Source organism: Rhinolophus sinicus, chromosome 14 (genome assembly GCF_057876585.1).
Source record: "Rhinolophus sinicus isolate RSI-liver-muscle chromosome 14, RSI-T2T, whole genome shotgun sequence".
Lineage (NCBI taxonomy): Eukaryota > Metazoa > Chordata > Mammalia > Chiroptera > Rhinolophidae > Rhinolophus > Rhinolophus sinicus.
The window spans coordinates 36083232-36102822 of NC_142514.1; the positions used below are offsets into that span (position 1 = coordinate 36083232).

The 19591-nt window shown below is 34.2% G+C and overlaps 1 protein-coding gene across 2 annotated transcripts in view; it reads right to left on the bottom strand.

The window, feature by feature from the left end:
- Nucleotides 1–19591, bottom strand: part of FAF1 (Fas associated factor 1) — a 394833-nt gene that overhangs the window by 251034 nt on the left and 124208 nt on the right. For both annotated transcript variants that reach the window (XM_074334706.2, XM_074334705.2), the window contains one exon: nt 6136–6227. In XM_074334706.2, the coding sequence (XP_074190807.1) occupies nt 6136–6227 (92 nt within the window). The remainder of the gene's footprint in view (nt 1–6135; nt 6228–19591) is intronic.

A 19591-nucleotide genomic window follows, 5' to 3' on the forward strand; every position in this document is an offset into this window, starting at 1 on the left:
GAAGACTGCAGATGAAGACTTCCATTTTGGACACATAAGTTTGAAATGTAATTAGACATTCAGTCAAGAAGATAAGTAAGCAGTGGACATATAAACCAGGAATTCAGGAAACATGTCTGAGTAGAGATACAAATTAGAGATATGAAATTGATAGTGTACAGATGATACTTAAAAGCCATGACACCAGGTAAGACAATAATGTGGTCACCGGTGACTTTGGCCAGAGCACAAGCAGAGCATTAGCTTAGACTGGGCTAAAGAGAAAAGGGAGGAAAGGAATTAGACAACAAATATAGACAACACTTTAGGAAGAGTTTTGTTATCAAGGGGACTAAAGAAATGAAGCAATTTCTGGAAGAGGAAATAGGATCAAGAAAAAAATGGAAGAATAACATCATGTTTGAATATTAATGGTAACGCTCTACTAGAGGAAAATATTGATAATGCAGGAAAGACAGAGAAGAGTGAAGTCCTGAATAGGCCAGAGAGGATACAGAATGAAATCCAAAGCAAACATGGAGATTTGGTCTTAGATAGGAGTTTGGACAGGCCATGTACAATAACAGGAGAAAAAGAATAGTATGTGTGTAAGGTGCAGGTAAGTAAACAGAGACTAAGTTAGGAGCTTGTGGAAATTTTTCTGTGATTGCCTTTTATTTTGTCAGTGAAACAAAATAGAAAGCAAAGTCATCAGCTGAGAGTGAGAATGGGGGACAGGTGTTTTAAAGGTCTGAGGAGAGAATAAGTATAAAATAGACATTTAGGAGAAAGTGGATAAACCAGGTAAACATACTATGATCGCCTAGCAACATTAAGGGCCTTTTGAAGATCATGGTCAAAAATGTAAAGATACACCCATGATTTTGTTTTTCTCCAGCCACATTTAGCCGTAAAGCATAGGACAGACAGAGTTGGATTTATCAAGGTAAGGATTTTTGTCAAGATAGATCCATGCAGCAAGAATTGAGGCTATATGCAAGAAAATGATTATAAGGCTGAGCATGAGGTTTAACCTACTGTAAGGAAGGAAGAGAGGACATGAAAGAGGTAATCATGAAAAGATGGTAGAAACAATGGATTGGAGGTATGAATGAGGCTGAAGGATTTGTTGGAGTTAGGATACTAACAGAAGTGAGCTAGAAAGATGAGAGATGATTGAGAAGGAAACGAAAGCTTGAAATTCAGATTTTTTTCACTGATATGTGGTATATAAAACTGAAAACAACAAAAGAACAAGACAAACAAATGAAGAAACAAAAACTCATAGACATAGACAACAGTTTAGGTGTTATCAGAGGGTAAGGGGGAAAGGGGCTTCTGAAAGAGGTTAAATGGGGTCAAATATATGGTGATGGAAGGAGAACTGACTCTGGATGGTGAACACATAATGTGAGATATAGATGATGTATTACAGAACTATACACCTGAAAACTATGTAACTATGCTAACAACTGTCACCCCAATAAACTTTAATTAAAAAAAGAAATTAAGATTTGAGAATTGTTGTAATTAAATGATAAGAACATGGGAAAATATGGCTGACAGGATGAAGAAACAAGTCTTTGTAGGAAAGAAGTTCAAGAAACTAAGAAACCAAGGTGTTGGAAGAATGATTTAAAAAGATTCAAATTACTAAGAATTAAGGCAGATAGTAATTATAAACCAGCAACTAAAAACCATCAGGAAATGAGGGGAGATGACTTCAATAAGCAGGTGATATAATTTCTGACATGAAATTCAAAGCTGAAGGATTTTAGAGGGTAGGTAATAACGTCTAGAAGTGGAAATTAGGAACAATGAGGACATACAGTAGTCCCTTTATCTGTGGAGGATACATTCCACGACCCCAAGGGGATGCCTGAAACTATGGACAGTACTGAACTCTACATGTACTATGTTTTTTCTGTACACACATACCTAGGATGAAGTTTAATTTATAAATTAGGCACAGTAAGAAATTAATAACTAATAACAAAATAGAACAATTATAACAATATACTGTAATAGAAGTTATGTGAATATGGTCTCTCTCTGTCTCTCAAAATATATTATTGTACTGTACATACAGTGTGGATAAACTGGACAAAGGGATGACTCATGTCCTGGGCGGGACAGGATAAGAAGTGAGAGATTTCATCAGACTTCTCTGAATGGCGTGAACTTTAAAACTTATGAATTATTTATTTCTGGACTTTTCCATTTAATATTTTTAGACCACAGTTGACCATGGGTAACTGAAGCCACAGAAGGCGAAGCCATGCGTAAGGGGGGATTACTGTATATATTACCAGTTAGTCCAGTGATATGATAGTTGCCAGAGAAGAGCAATTAACACTGAGAAAGCTACAGAGAAACAATGTCCTCAGGAAGATAGATTTCAGTCAGAGGAAGATGGTGAAGAAAATGTGCAGGGAAGAGGTTGACAACAGAAGAAATTTCACTAACGATGAATTAGTTCTACAGGGCATGGCAAAAAGCTTTGAGGCGTTGGAGAGGAAAAAGGATAGAGAAAGACATGGGATGTGCAGAGACTGGAGATTTGAGTGAAGGGAGACATGGAAATCTTAGACTCCTTGCAGGGACTGGCATAAACAGTTGGAAAAGGCATAATGAAATTAGTCCTGGTTGAATCAAAGCAAATAATAATGTCAAGGTTGAAAGTGTTGGAAAGTAAGGTGGAGTGATGTCTAGGAATTTCTTAACCCTGCAGATGGAAGTAGGGACACCTGGGAAGGGCTGATCTTACCCAAGCATAAAACATGAGGAACTCATTCTTGACCCCTCCATGAGAGGGCCCGTCTTACGAAGTGCATAGTCATACTCCAAGGGCATTAGGATTTACTCTTGACTCATATTAGTTATGTATTAAATAAAAACAAATAACCTTACTATTTGCAATACACTCTGACATCTTCGATCCTGTGTGTTTTTTTCTTTCCAAATCTAGCTATAACCCACTCAACTTCAGAACACACTAATGGTTTATGACCCATGGTTTGAAAAAACAAAAACAAAAAAAACAAACAAAAACAAAACCCCCCCAAAAAACACGGTAGGAGGCAATTGCTTATAATTTCAGAATCTACCAGGAGAACTTAAAGTTCTGAATCTTTATGTCAAATATATGTAAGTTCTTTTGAAATTGATCTGTGTTACCTCTATAGAATTAACATGCAAACAAACCAAACACATTCATGTAAACATAGGAAGATTATTTGTACCTTTTTATCTTTCATTATTTTACATTGTAGATTATTGATCAATGCTTAGTCTCACCACTTGATCAAGTCAGTATTGTCCTTTTACCATGCCATCGTCCAAAGATTTTACACTAAATCTTCCCCCTCAAACCACATATGGCATGATTAAATAAATGGATACTTTCTTTAAGTCATTTATTCATTCATTCCATGAACATTTATTTGATGCCTTATTATACCAGGCATTGGATACACAATGGTAAAAGAAACAGATATGGTCCCTCTACTCATGGTGCTGTGATGGAGAATAATGGGATGGGAGCCAAATGTTTTACAAATGCCTGTTCAAGAAAGTAACATTTAAACTGAGACTTGAAGGATGAAAAAGAGCCATCCATACGAAGAGTTGGAGGTAAGGCATTCCAGGCAGTTGAATAGCATCTGTCAGGTAAGGATGTAAAGAGCTTGCACCTATTAGAAGAATTCAAAGGAGATATGGAAAGTGAGGGTAAGAAAGGCTGAAGATGAGGTTATAGTGGTGAACAGAAGGTAAATAACACAATGCCTTTTAAACCATGGTGAGTAGCTTGAATTTTACTGAAAGTGCAAAAAAAAAAAAAAAAAAAAGCTATAATATGTCTTAACATAAGAGTGATATAATTCCATTAGTTTTTAAAAGATTACTCTGGCTACTGTGGGGAGAATGCACTGGAAAAACCCAAGAACGGAAGCTCAGAAAACAATGATGAAGCTATTACATCGGTCCAAGCAAGTGATATTAATGGCTTGGATTAGGAAGTGCAATAAAAATACTGAAAAGTGCCCATGGTTGAGACATATTTTGGAGACAGAATCTATAGGATTTACCAAAGGATTCAGTGATGATTTAACTGAGAAACGGCTGATACCCACATTGTTTAATTTAGCAAGGGCTACATAGTGGTGCCATTTGTTGGGGAAGACTGTTAGAGAAATGGCACGTGAAAGAAAATCAAGAGCACCGCTTTAAACATGTCAAGTTAAAGATACCAGTAAGGGGACAGCGGATGGTTCAGTTGGTTACAGCCCGGGCTCTGAACAACAGGGTTGTTGGTTCCAGTCCCACATGGGCAAGTGAGCTGCGCCTTCCACAACTAGATTGAAGACAACGAGCTGCCACTGAGCTTCTGGAGAGGTGGCTGGCTGGCTCAGTTGGTTAGAGCGTGAGCTCTCAACAAGGTTGACAGTTCCCGCATGGGATGGTGGGCACCTAAGGATTGAAAACAGCAACTGGATTTGGAGCTGAGCTGTGCCCTCCACAACTAGATTGAAGGGTGACTTGGAGCTGATGGGCCCTGGAGAAACACAGTATTCCCCAATTAAAAAAAAAAAAAAAAAAGATACCAGTAAGGTATGCACAAAAGTGAATTACCAATTTGGACATGGGAATTTTCACAGAAGTATAACCTAGAAATAAAAATTTGGGAGCAATCAGAAAATTAAAGGTGTAGGAATAGCAGAAATCACCTAGAGAAAAAAGGACATAGAAATAAGTAACTGAAAATACTATTGGCAATACAGACTATGTTCAAATATTAGAACACATAGTTGATAAGTACATTTTCAAAATGACCGCCTTTCTCTTCACAAACTATTGAAAATGCCATGCAAGAATGATTCATATCCATAGGTTTCTCAATGAATGAATGAATAAATGATATAGCTATGTAAATTACTGCATTTTGGTGTTTTACTTCTGCCAAATTGTTGATTTACTAAATCAGCACTTTTAATCCACACTTCAATTAGAACAGCCATACAGCACAGCAACAGCGGTCAGCAAATGATGGCCTATGGGACAGATCCAACCCACTGCCTGTTTTTGTATGGCCTGTGGGTTAAGAAAGGTTTTATGCTCACTCTTTCACATATGGCCTATGGCTGCTTTCACGCTATGACAGCAGAATTCATTAGCTACAACAGAGACAATATGGACCACAAAGCCTAAAATATTTACTACCTAACTGTACAGAAAAAGTTTGCTGACACTTAATATAGCACTTCACTAACTTGGTACCTAAATTTATAAATATCTTGCCAACCTGAAATTCCTATAAATATCTTGAAATACTCAGAACATCTCCATATATTAAGGGAACCCACATGTAAGTATTTAAAAGTACAATGTCTACCAAAAGCCATTGACAAAGAAGAATTCAACCTAAGTTGAAGATTCTAAGTTTAAGCCTGGATACTGAAATATCGACTCAGTAACTAGTGTGAAAAAATTTGATAATATTTCCACCTCAAACATCTACAACTTCAGAGTTAACTCATTTCTTTCAATCCCTCCCCACTATCTCTGTCAGAAAAAGAAAGTGTGTGAAATATTTAATACCTAAGACTTGAGAATAGCAGCTACTACCTTAAAATTAAAACTTTTTAAAAATTCTTACAATTCTTAAAATATAATTCATTCTATGTACCTGCCACTAACCAAGTAAACAAAGAAAAATATTCTTACTATTTAAATTTTCCAAATTTAAAATTTTTCCATTATCTTTGTTCTGCAGTCAATACTTGGCATACATGTGTACACTGTGTGTGACTTTCTTTAGGCCAATAAGTAATTGTTCATTAAATTTATTATTCCAGGGCATTACTGATACCCTACAAGATTTGAGAAAAAAGTAAGTGCTCTCTAAAATGAGTGCTAAACTAACTCATATAAAATAGTTAGAAATAGGAAAAACATGCCACATAGTATTTTCATTTACATGGTTTTACCATAAAAATGCTTTGGTTTGAAAAACTTTGTTTGCTGATTTCTGAAACTAAGTTATTATTACCAAATCTACTCCTGTCATATGTAAAAACATTAATAAAAACCAATTTTTATACATCAGTTAGTCAACTGAATAACTTAATTTAATTTCTAGGCAGCTAAGAAACTCACACTGTCTTCCACATCTCCAGTCTTCCAGCCTTTTAACAGCATTTTAGACACAGGTATCTGAAGTTCATTTTCTAGAATCTGTTTAATTTCTCCTGTATAAATAAGAAGAGACCAAATGTTACTAACAAAATAACGCGATCAACATTTGTCCATATCCAGCACTAGCATTCATATTTGACACAGGGTGCACAGCCAATGACATTGTCTGATGAAAGAGTAACAAAAATTTCAGTAGTTCTAACTTCAAATCTGGATCGAACATGTTGCCCCTTTGAAGAACTCAACATTGGTTATGATAAAAGACTCTATAATTAATTAATTAAATAGTTAATTAATTGTATAACTCACCAAAAAAGATATCAGTTATTGGGGGTTTTAAGGGAAACAACCTATTTAAACCAATCAACTCATAATACCTGTATGTGCTCCGCATGTGGTAGGAATAGCAGGTAAAGTATAATACCTAGTATACAGAAGCAGATTTTGGAATGAAGATTTGGGTTGAAGTCTCATCTTGAAGAAATCCCATAGCTTGTCTACTCTTAGTTTTTGCATCTATAAAACAGGAAATAATATTGCCTACCTCTAACGTCCAAGGAAGAAAAGTAAGTAAGACCCATAAAAATAGCTGAAAAAAATAAAGCCAATGTATAAAATCTAGAAGACAATTTAAATTGCATTAAAGAGAAAAGCAATAGAATTTCAAAAAAGGAAAAAAAATTTGGATCAAATAGAGAAGGCTTTGTGAGAGAAATGAGACTTAAACCCAGCTTGAAGAAAAACTGATTTTAAACCAAGCTTGAAGTATAATAACTGGGTTGTGAAGGAAAGCCAAACCAAAGGCAAGGATATTATTCAGTGAAGTCAAAAGACTGAAAGGTGAAAATGCAAAAATAAACATGATGCTAATGAGAAATAGAGAGGAATCACAATGTTCCCAGTGCTCCACAAATTATTTTTCAGGAATCAAGTCTACTTATAAATTAATCAGCTAATTTCTACAGTTTATGAAACAGTTTGTTCAATCAGAATGTACAAATATTTCATACATCTGCTTTTACTAGGTTGGTGCTAGTCTATAATTTTAGATTAACACATAATTCAATTCCAATTATAAGTGATTCAATACTGAAAAAACTGATTATATTATATATTTAAAGAGGAAAAATAATTCCATGCTGATTAAGGAAAAGGGAAAAAGCTTATGCTACACAAGTTCTATGGAAACACAGCTGCCTAAGCAAAGCAATGCTACTACAATCAAACCCTTCATGGACTTAGTGACTTTTTATTTTTTTTTACTTTGCTAAAGAAAATTCCTATCTGGGCACTTTGGATAGTGATTAACATCATAAAAAGAATTCTGGTTCAACATTATATTTTAAAAGCATAAACTTTTATCAATGTTGGACTCCAAAAATGTCACTGATGACAAAGAATTGTTCTTTTTGTATAAATACATATAAATATTGCTGTTTCGTTTGTGGCTAAAGTTGCTATTTCTAAAGCTGTACTTGTCTGGAACGGGCTGATGCTGTTACATGTCTGCCCAGCACTTTCCTCTTAAACATCTACTATCTTCACCTGACACTTCCTGCTCAGGCTCTTGGAGACACTCTTAGCATTCATAACCTAAAAGTTTCTAAAGGACAAACAAAAAAAGATTTTGAGTTAAAGTCGCAGTTACTCTTTGCAGCAAGCTTGGGTAACATATCAAACAAATAGTCTTTTATTCCACACATAAAGAAGGAATACAAAACAAAACCAGAATTATGACAGCAAACTGAGTTCATCATTTTTTAAAAATTCTTCTGTTGGTCTCAATTTCTTCTTCTGTAAAGAGGGGATGACAACTATAGTATCAACACTTTATTGGGTTAATGTATTAAATGACATAAAGCATGGAAAATATTTTGTATTAGTATGTGTTTGATACATACAAGGGATTCAAAAAATGTTGGTTATTTTGAGTTGTATTGATTAAAGTAATACCCACATAAGTGTCTAGTATAGTATCTGGCCAATATATGCCCTCAATAAACAGTAGTTATTGTTTCAAGGGTAGTCAACATAATTTAGGGCAGTGAAGTGATAGAAGGCAGCAAGTTTCAGAGCCAGTAGTCAAATCTGGGGCTGCCTGACACCAAAGATCGCAACACAAGATGGCACTGCACTACAGTATCCCTGTATGTTACCTGGTTAATTATGAAGATATGCAGATGTCATCAAGAACAGTCCATTGAATTTGCAAACCATATATCTGATAATGAGTTAACATCCAAAATATATAAAGAACTCAGGCAATTCAACAGCAAAAACACCAAATAATCTAATTTTAAAAAGGGCAAGGGACCTGCATAGACATCTTCCCCAAAATATACAAATGGCCAACAAGTACACAAAAGGGGGCTCAATATCACTAATTATTCGCGAAATGCAAATCAAAACTATTACGCGATATCACCTCATGCTTGTTGAATGGCTATCTTCCATAAGACAAGAGATAACAAATGCTGAGAAGGATATGGAAAAAATGGAACCCTTGTGCACTGTTGGTAGGACCGTAAATTGGTGCAGCCACTGTTGAAAACACTATGGAGGTTTCTCAAAAAATTAAAAATAGAACTACCATATTATCCAGCAATTCTATTTCTGGGAATACATCTGAAGGAAACAAAAACACAACACTGAAGAGCTATCTGCACCTCCATATTCATAGCAGCACTATCTACAATAACCAAGATATGGAAACAATCTACATGTCTATCAACAGGTGAATGGATAAGAAGTTGTGGGATATATGTACGTACACATACACACACACACACACACACACACACACACACACACACACAAAATGGAATATTAAAAACAGAAGGAAATCCTGCTATTTGCAACAGTATGAATGGACCTCAAGGGTATTATGCTAAGTGATATAAGTCAAATAGAGAAAGACAAATGCTGTTTATCTCACTTACATATGTAATCCTAAAAACAAACAAAAAAACACTCAGAAAAAACGGTAACCAGTGAGGGGAGTGGGGGTAAAGGAATTGGATGAAGGCAGTCAAAAGGTACAAACTTCTAGTTATAAGATAAATAGGTACTGGGAATGTAATATATTACATGATGACTACAGTTAACACTGCTGTGTGGTATATTTAAAAGTTGTTAAAGAGAGTAAACCCGAAGAGTTCTCATCACAGTGAAAAAAAAACTTTTTTTGTATCTACATGAGACAATAGATGTTAGCTAAACTTATTGTAATAATTTCACAATATATGTAAGTCATTACACTGTACACCTTAAGCTTATACAGTGTTGTCTATCAATTATATCTCAATAAAACTGGAAAAATGTATTTTTTAAAAGAACAGTCTACTGAACCCAACAGCATATTTTTAAAAGAACTTAATTGGATGATTTATACATAATAGCTACCACCACCATAATCAGATAAAGAACATTTCCTATATCACAAAAAATTTGCCCAGACCCCTTTGAAACAAAAGCCTACCCCACCCCAACCTCTGATCTTCCTTCTCACCCTAAAGATTAGTTTTGTCTGTTATCTTTTATGCCTGGGTTCTTTTGCTTTGCATGTTTTTGAGATTCATCCATGTTGTTGTGTGTACCAATAAACAGTTCCCTTTCATCGCTTAGTAGTAGTCCAGTATATATTGCTTAGTATAGCGTGTGGCTGAAATAGCTTCCAATGCTCCTCACCTCACAGCAGCCATGCCCTTTGTACTCCCCTCCCCGAGTGTGGCCTGAACTGGTACTTCTAACAAAGAGAATACAACCATGGTATTGGGATGTCACTTTTGAGTTACAAAAGACTGTGGCTTCCATTTTGCTAATATACCCTCTCTATTGCTCTCTTATTTGCTCACTCTGATGAAGACAGCTGCCTTATTGTGAAATGCTCTACGGAGAGGCAAATACAACAAGGAACTGAGGGCAGCCTCCAAGGGGAAATGAGGCTCCCAGTTAAACAGCTCACGTGGAAATGAATACTGCCAGCAACCCATCAGTGGTCCTGGAAGTAGATCCTTCTTTAGTTGAGCCTTGAGATGACGCTGATGGCAGCCCATAAGAGACCAGGTGAGCCATGCCCAGATTCCTGACCTACACAGAGGACATGCGAGCTGGAAAGTCTTCTCTAACAGGTTGAAATGAAGCTTCCATTGTATCATCTGAATCATGAAGACTCTACAGAGTGATCCTAAGAATACAGCTATAAAATTTTTGTCCAATCTTCAAATGAATTTTCTTTTCCCATATGAAAAAAGGAGAGAATACTGGTATCTATTCAAATTCCTAAGTCTGGAATTATAACTACAGTACTTTTTTAATTGCACTCAGTGTACACAATAAAGCAGGTCATTTTCACCCAATGAACAAGATGTTTTGCTTTCAATTCAGATAAAAATACGTGTTAGAAAAATATGTTACTGACTTTATTAAATATTCCTTGGAGAAAAAAACACTGCCAACCTGTTTTCCAAAGTGATAGTATCATCTTGCATTACACCAAAAGTTCCATTTGCTCCATATCACTATATGGAATTTTCTGGTCTTTTTTGGACATTCCAGTGGGCGTGGTTTGTCATTATGGTTTCAATTTGTATTCCATAATGATTAATAACTAATGACATTAAACATCTTTTTGTGCAATTAGTGACCATTTTGCATACTTTCTGTAAAGTATTGAATAGACATATTCTGAATGAACCTTGTATTACTCATCTTAGAAGGGAAGTATGTAGTCTTTAAAGTATTACCTTGTTTCCTCGAAACTAAGACCTAGCCAGACAATCCACTCTACTGCATCTTATGTTAGATAAGACCGGGTCTTATATTAATTTTTGCTCCAAAAGATGCAGTAGAGCAGATTGTCTGGCTAGGTCTTATTTTCAGGGGAACGGTATATTAATTGTATGTTCTTCAGCAATGTGCTTTATCAGGTTGACAAAGTTTCCTTCTATTCTTACTTTGCTGCAGGTTTAAAAAAAAAAAAAAAAAACATTTCTGAAATGAGTGTTAAATATTGTCAAATGCTTTTTCCTCCCTCTACTGAAATAATCAGATACATGTGTATATTCCTGTGAAATCACCACCACAATCAAGATAATAAACATTTCCATCACCATGAAATGTTCCCTTGTATTCCCCTCTGTGGTCAATTCCATCCCCATCCCTAACTTCTGGCAACCACTGATCTGATTTCTTTCACTAGTTTTGCCTTTCCAGAAAGTTATATAAATGGAATTAAACAGATTCCTTTTTGTGTCTGGTTCCTTTCACTAGGCATAATATTTTGAGATTCCTCTGTGTTGTTGCCTGCATTAGTGGTTTGTTCCTTTTTATTGCTAAGTATTATTCCATTGCATAGTTACACTACAAGTTGTTTATCCACTCAGTTGATAGACAACTGAGGTGTTTCCAGTTTGGGGCAACTGTGATTAAAGTTGCTGAATATTCATGTACAAGTCTTTGTGGGGACATACTTTCATTTCTCGAGTAAATACCTAAAAATAGAATTACTGGGTCATATAGAAAGTATGTATTTTAATTTATAAGATCCTACCAAACTGTCTTCAAAAGTGTATCATTTTGCATTACTACCAGCATATACGAGTATTAAAGTTCCAGTTGCTCTGCATCCATACAAGCCCTTGGTATTTAGTCTTTTTAATTTCAGCCATTCTAATAGGTGTGTAGATATATTTTATCATGATTTTAGTTTGCATTTCCCTAATAACTAATGTTGTTGAACATCTTTTTTGTGATTATTTTCTACCCATGTCTTCTTCGATGAAGTGTCTTTTAGAATCTTTGCCTTGTCTTCTTGAGTTTTGGGTGGTAGAAGAGGGTAAACGGGGTCAAATACATATGGTGATGGAAGAAGAACTGACTCTGGGTGGTGAACACACAATGTGATATATAGATGATGTATTACAGAATTGTACACCTGAAAACTATGTAACTTTACTAACCATTGTCACCCCAATAAATTTTAATTTAAAAAAAAGATTGAGTTTTAAGAGTTCTTTAGATATTCTGGATACAAGTCCTTTTATAAAATGTGTGCTTTTCAAATATTTATTCCCAGTCTTGAGCTTATCTTTTAATCATCCTCTTAAGAATGCCTTTCAGAAAGCAGAGTGTATAATTTTGAAGAAGTTCACTATTTCAACTTTTCTTTTATGGTTTGCGCTTTTTGTGTCCTCACTGAAATAAAGAAAAACTGCCTAATTCAAAGTCAATGATTTTCTTTCATAAATCTTACAATTTTAGCTCTTACATTTAGGCTTGTCAATTATTTGGTGTTAATTATTGTACATAGTATAAGCATCGAGGTTCTTCTTCTTTAGGGTTAATATTTATAAGAGGTGTAAGGGGTAAGGTTCTCCAGCCTCCTTTTTTTCGTGGGGGGAGGACATTTGGATATCCAATTGTACCAGATCCGTTTGTTGAAAAGAATATTTATTCCCACTGAATTGAATAAACATGGAAAGTTGTAAAAAACTGACTGACCAGGTATATGTAGGTCTATTTCTACATTTTCTATTCTTTTCCAATGACCTATATGTCGCTTTTGCCAATACTATATTGTCATGATTACTGCCTTAAAATTATGTGGGATGAAGGCACCTAAGATTGTTCTTTTTCAAAATTGTTTTGACCATTCTTTGCCATTTACATTTTAATATAAATATTGTAATCAACTTGTCAGTACCTTTTATTAAAGCTGACATCCTTATTGGAATTGCACTGATTCTATAAAGCAATGTGAGGAAAAATGACATTTTAACAATATTGAGTCTTCCAATTCATGGACATATCTCTCCATTTATTTAGACTTTTAATTGTTTTCAGCAATGTTTTATAGCTTCAGTGTAAGGCCTTACATATTTTTTTGCTAAATTTATCCCTACGTCTTTTTTTAAACGATATTGTAAAAAGCTATTTTTTTTTTATTTTAGTTTCCAGTTGTTTGTTGCTAGTATATAAAAATATAATTGATTTTTGTATGTTGACTTTGTATTTTTTGACCATGCTAAATTCAATTATTAATTCTAGTAGACTTCTTGTAAATTCTTTGGGGTTTTCTCCATAATTATATCATTTTTGAATAAAGACAGTTTTAATTCTTTTTAAATCTGTATTTTCTTTTTCTCTTTTTTTTTTTTTGCCATATTGCATTGTGGAGGACCTCTAGTGGAATGCTGAAGAGAAGTGGCAGGAATGAACATCCTGCCTTGTTCTCAAATTTTGGGTGAAAGCATTCACTATTCCACCATGAAGTATGCTAGGTGTTGGATTAGTATAAATGCCCTTTATCAGGTTGAAGAATCTACGTTTTATTCCTAATTTTGGAGAGTTTTTTTCAAATGGATATTGAATTTTGTAAAATGCTTTTTCTTTATGTATTAAGATGATCATGTGGTTTTTCTTTTTTAGCCAATTGATAAGGTACATGAAATTTTTTATAATCACAGGAGTGATATGATTCTATTTGTATTCTTAAAAGATCAGTTATCATAAGTTGCAATTTATTTATAAATTGGTTATGTCTATGTCCCTGACTAGACTGTAAGTTCTATGACGACAAATAACATTCCTGTTTTCTTCTCCATTCTACATCGATTGGATCAATGTAGAAAATACTTATTGAGTGAATAAACAAATGTGTAAACAAATGCAAGGAGAGCAAGAAGCACTATGAGGAATCAGCAAGAATGGAACAAGACTAGAGGTAGGGAAACTAATTAGGAGGCTATCTGATTGAGGGTTGGTATTTCCACAACAATAGTAAAGGGGAAAAGGGTCTAACCTGACTAGAGAAAACAAAAGCATAGCCAAACAAAAATGTCAAGGTTTTTACATGCCTAAGAATCCTGGCGAAACTTACAGTGATGTCAGTCTATATCAGGATCTGAGTTATTGTTATGACCAACTCAGGAAATGAGGGCTAAGCAATTTGTTCTAATTTTTTCTGGGTTATCACATACCCTTGAATTAACCTATAATCTTTATATCTTTGGAGTGAGAATTAAATAAAGTATGGCTAGGTCTCCTTGGTTCTCTCCAAACTAGAATCCATTTTCCAAGCTTATAAAGGAGTTTCCAAACCAAATCTGTTTGTGGGACGCTCTAATGGTCTATAATGATATAAATGACTAAAAGAAGAGGGGATAAGGAGAGCAGTAAAGAGAGGATCACTTCATAAGTACAACAATCCAAAAATACCAAGATGCACTAATTTTTTACAAGAGATTGCTGGGCTGATAGAAGAGGTAATAGCTAGCCATGCCATACAATAAGTGCATCTTCCTATTGTTTTCTCTTCTCCAGACTTCGGCCCACTACAATGGCAAACAAACTGGCCTTAGAAAGTGAGAGAAGAATGGTCTGACTAATCAGAAATACAAGCTATACAAGAATTGGCCCATAAGAAAGGAAGCACTCGGCAAGAAAACAATGCAAACTAAAAGAAAAAAAAAAAAGGAAGATGATACTTTTTAACTCTAAAAGTTTTAGTATTAGACCAGTGCTTATCCCATTACTCAATAAATGCATTCAAATATTTAACTAATACTTAATACCTACTATTGCCAAGGAACAAGCACAATATAAAGAAGAAATTATGTCCATCTTTGAGGAACTAACAGTCTCACAGGATAGATTTGTTAAAAAACCATGAAACAATTGCTATACAAAGATATATAAAGTATAGAGAAGTAACTCCAATCACTCTCACTTTGAGACTCTGAAACATCATGGAAAAGGAATTCCAAAAGCTAATTTAGGTTGCACTAATAGAAATGACTTGCTTCAATCAAGGAAGAGGACAGACCAACAGTGTTTTCTCAACCCAAGGTGGGCACTGAGTGTCACACTTTATATGCAGCACTGACATCCTAAAATGAATCATGGTTCTAAAGTGGAAAAATATCTGAAAGTGATGCATCAGAAAAAATAACTGTAACAACTAGCATCTGCAGTATGCAATTTTGCCAGTTTTGAGATATAACTGATATACAACATTGTATTAGTCCAAGGTATACAACAATGATTTGATATATATGTATGTTGTGAACTGATTACCACAGTAAGTTTAGTTAACATCAATCATTTCACATAGTTACAATTTTTTCTTGTGATGAGAACTTTTAAGATGTATTTTCTTAGCAAATTTCTAAGGTACAATACACTATTGTTAACGATAGTCACCATCCTGTACATTATATCCTTCGATATATATATATATACATTTTAAATTCAACACAATTCTGTAATGGTTGAATGAACTAAAGATATTTCTTTTTCTCTGAGGAAATGGGAGAAAAAGTACTGTCTTTTAATATCTGAAGAACTGTCAAGAGGAAAATGTATTTACCTACATAGTCTGCCTCTGAAAACAGAGTGAGGTCAAAAGAATAGAGCTTACATGTAGCAACTCAAAAATAAGGATATACTAACATACAACTGAAACGTCATTTTTTGCACATGGTTAGTGTATAAAATGTTTTTATTTATAAAATTATAGTCAGAGGTGATGAACAATGGAATCAATGTTTTAAAAAAACAGAGCAGCCCATTGCTAAAAGTATTTAAGCACCCACTAGATGACTCTAAGAAAAAAATGTGGAAAACACTGCTTAATTTGTGGCCAGTTAGACTAAATATTACTATAGATGCCCTCCAAACCTATTAATCTCCATTAACCAATATGCCACTTATTCTCTTTTGTTATTTCTCACATCTATAAAATGGGGATACAGGTTCCGGCTGTCTCAAGGTAATGTGAAAATAAGTCATTGAGTATAAAAGGACAGAGGCAAGGACTAAGGCAGGATCATGGGAGAGAGGGTATAGCATGAATCTGTCACTGGTGGAAAAAGAGATTCTATTTAATTAAACTTTCAACTAACTGAACACCACAACCCCAACTTTATGCTCAAGACTGCACATTCCTCATTATTCCTCCAGGAACATCGTTCTCCTTCCTGTCTCTGTGCTTTTCTTGCCTAAACTTTCCGCCCATTTTATCCACATGACACATTTGACTCATATTTCATAGCCTGGTCCCTCTCTGAAATCTTTCCTGACCATCCCCACAACCTTATATATTCCCTTTCCACACTCCCAAAACACCAGCTAAAATTGAATTAATTGCTTCCTTTTCAATATCCTCATAGCACTTTGTCTATACTTTCATGATAGAAATTATTTTATTGGAAAAATCATGAATTCTAGATTCAGTTTAAGACTGAATTTGTGGTTCTCTGAGCCTCAGTTTATTCATCTTTGAAACAGGGATGATAACATCTGTCTCACAGTTGTTGCAAGGGTTGTATAGGAAGTATAGTGAGCAAGGTGGCTGGTGTGTAGTAGGTAGTGTGTATAAGAATATGTGTGAGAATGAATGAATGAATGAATGGAGTACATGAATGGATAAATACTCTTTATTTCCATGTCTTCTTCCCCGCTCCTATCTGGATATAGACCACGGAGTCCTCTGAAATAAGGACTGCTTTATTTACACATAACCTAAGAACTTAGCATAATTTTAAGCCCAAAGTAACAACAAACATCTATAATAAAATCACCTATTCTAATTTGACAAAAGTCTTTGGAATTTACTTCCTAATTTTCAGTAGTAATTGCTAAATATGAGACCATGGAAAGTAAAGAGTCATTTACCATTATAGCCATTACCATGTATGTTTATTCTTTCAAAAAAGGAACAACGTTATTTTAGACTCTTTCAAAGGAAGTATCAAAGATTACAGGCAAGTACCAGAGAAAGAAGAGACTGAAAGATGAACAACAGAAAATAAAGATGTTAGAAAACATTAAGTCTAGGTTTCTAATCTTCACTTGCTTTGAAGGTAAGACAACAAAAGTGACATGAGAGATAAAAGTAGTTGAAAGAAAAATAATTTTCAATAAATTTCACAAAAAATAAAGTGGAGTTTAAAGGCTTTCCATAAAATGGCAATCTTAAACTATATACAAAACTGATACTAGCACAGAGCTAATGAGAAAAAGAAGATACTCAATTTGTTCTTTATAAGCTGCTCTATTTTTTAAAAAATTTTACTGGAAGTACAATATTTTAAAATGTGAAACTAGATTAAAGAAACATTCCCAATGTACAAATAAAAGTAAATTATGCACATTAAGACCACACATTTGAGATGCTGCTTAGACTTTAAAATGATTTTATGTATAATTCGGAAAGTACATAATTGTTAGCATGGAGGCAACAAACATCAGTTTGCAAATGGACCAAAGAACAAGGCACAACATTTGCTTTCTTCCCCAAAAGTACAAGCGATGATCAGTCCTTTTGTCATTTCATCCTCCCAATATCAGAATAAGGCGAACAATTTCGCTACTCTTTCCTTTCCACAATGCACTAACAACAACAACAACAACAAAAAAAACTTATATAGTACTTACTATTCATAAAGGGTTGCTAAGTCACAGAGGGGTTAAGGCATGTGCCAAAAATTACATAATTAATTTGAGTTGCAGAGTCAAGGCCACAAACTAAGTTTATAGATTCAAGACAAAAGCTTGTTTGAAATATCCTGAACTACTTTTTCAGGATCAAAACGTACTTGCTAAATGTCTTAACTCTTCCCATACTCAATCTGATTGTTTTAAACTAAAATGGGATCCAATATAATAAAAGTAGGTTTCAGAAATTAGATTAAAAACAGGAAAAAAAAAGGCAAAGGGTTCAACTAATAACAGACCTATTTTTCTGCTACATTCACGAAATTAAGGCTATGGCGAACAGGTCCAACAAAAGTAAGTTTGCTAACAGCACTGATTCAACAAACTTTATTGGACAAATACCTGTATGTTAGGTTAAATCCATTGCTAGATCTTACAGATATAATAATACAATAATTCCTACCCTCCAGATCATATTACTTCAGAGCAGATAGTAATTTTATAGAAGAATCAATGCTTTAATTTTTTTAATTTATTCAAGGTAAGATAACCCAGAAGGATTCTGTGATAAAATGAAACTAGTAATAAATAGAACACTAAAAACATTAACAGACCAATACAATTACCACTAGGTGTCACTCTGATATAAAGTTCTTGACTGCCTTTATGCTTGCTTTTTATACTTTATTGAGTCCTGGTAATAACATGGAAAACTGCATTACCTTATTTAGCATCTTTTTGCATTTTAATATTTATACATATACATAAAAAATAGTATTTATCCAGTTCCTTAATGATAGTAAGATAATCCATATCTACAAACTATTTAACAATTATATTGTAGGTCACAGAAACTTTAAGGAGTGTATTTTAAATTTTTCCTATGGGAGATAAACGAATATACATATGCTCATTTCTGAGCCATTTATTTTCTCAACAGGTACTGTTCTGTGTCAAATATTGCACTTAGATAATTTAGAGAAGAATAAGAGCTGGTCTCTGTGTTTGAGAAGTTAACATTCACAAGAGAAACCTGAAACACAAAGAAAGAATAAGATGTTTTAAAAATCTGGTTTAAAAGTCTGTATGACATTTTATGAGATCATAGGGGATGAATCAACTTAAATATGTCCATGGAGGTCAGGAAAGGTTTCATAAAGGGGAGATATTTACATGGATATTCAAAGATGACTATGAGTTTTCTAGAAAACTTAAGAAAGGTCAAATCAAACAGAAAATAGGAAACAGAGAATCACTGAAAGACATATGAAGACATTTACGCTACTATAGGACAATTATGTAAAATTCAGACTAAAGGAAGAAAAAAACTGAAAAGAATGGAGATCAGATAGAGGATTTATTTTAATAATTCATGAAAGAAATTAATTCCTGAGTAACAAAGGGGTTCAAAAAAATGGATGGATTCAAGTGATATGATAAAACTAGCAGATCAGATACAGTGAAAGAAGTGAAAGAAGAAAATATTTCCACGAAGTCCCATATATCCCTGTGTATACCTCCCACAGTGATACATATCAACAAATCAACAGAGAAGGTGCATGACATGATTCTCTAACTGGCATGTGATTCACAGTAGGAGAATAACTATAATCCAGAACAAATAAAAAACTTGAAACAGGGGAAGTAGGAGAAGATGCATATTGTACAATAACAGTATCTGGTTTACAATTCATTTTGAATCAATTTATTTACTATATATTTGTAAGTGTTGTATTTGTTTTCACAGCATGATGACTTGACTGCTTCTACTCTACCACACTTGGGCTTTTACAGGGAATTATAAAGCCAATATTTTTCAAAATGTGATCCCTAAAAATTCTATCACATGTTACCGTAACAAAACTTTAAAATAAGTCCATAATCATGATCTCCAAATTAAGATAGAATTAAAGTATAACATTGACATATATAAACCAGAGATGCCAGTGTTTCTGATCACGGCCCTTGAAACAAGCAGGAG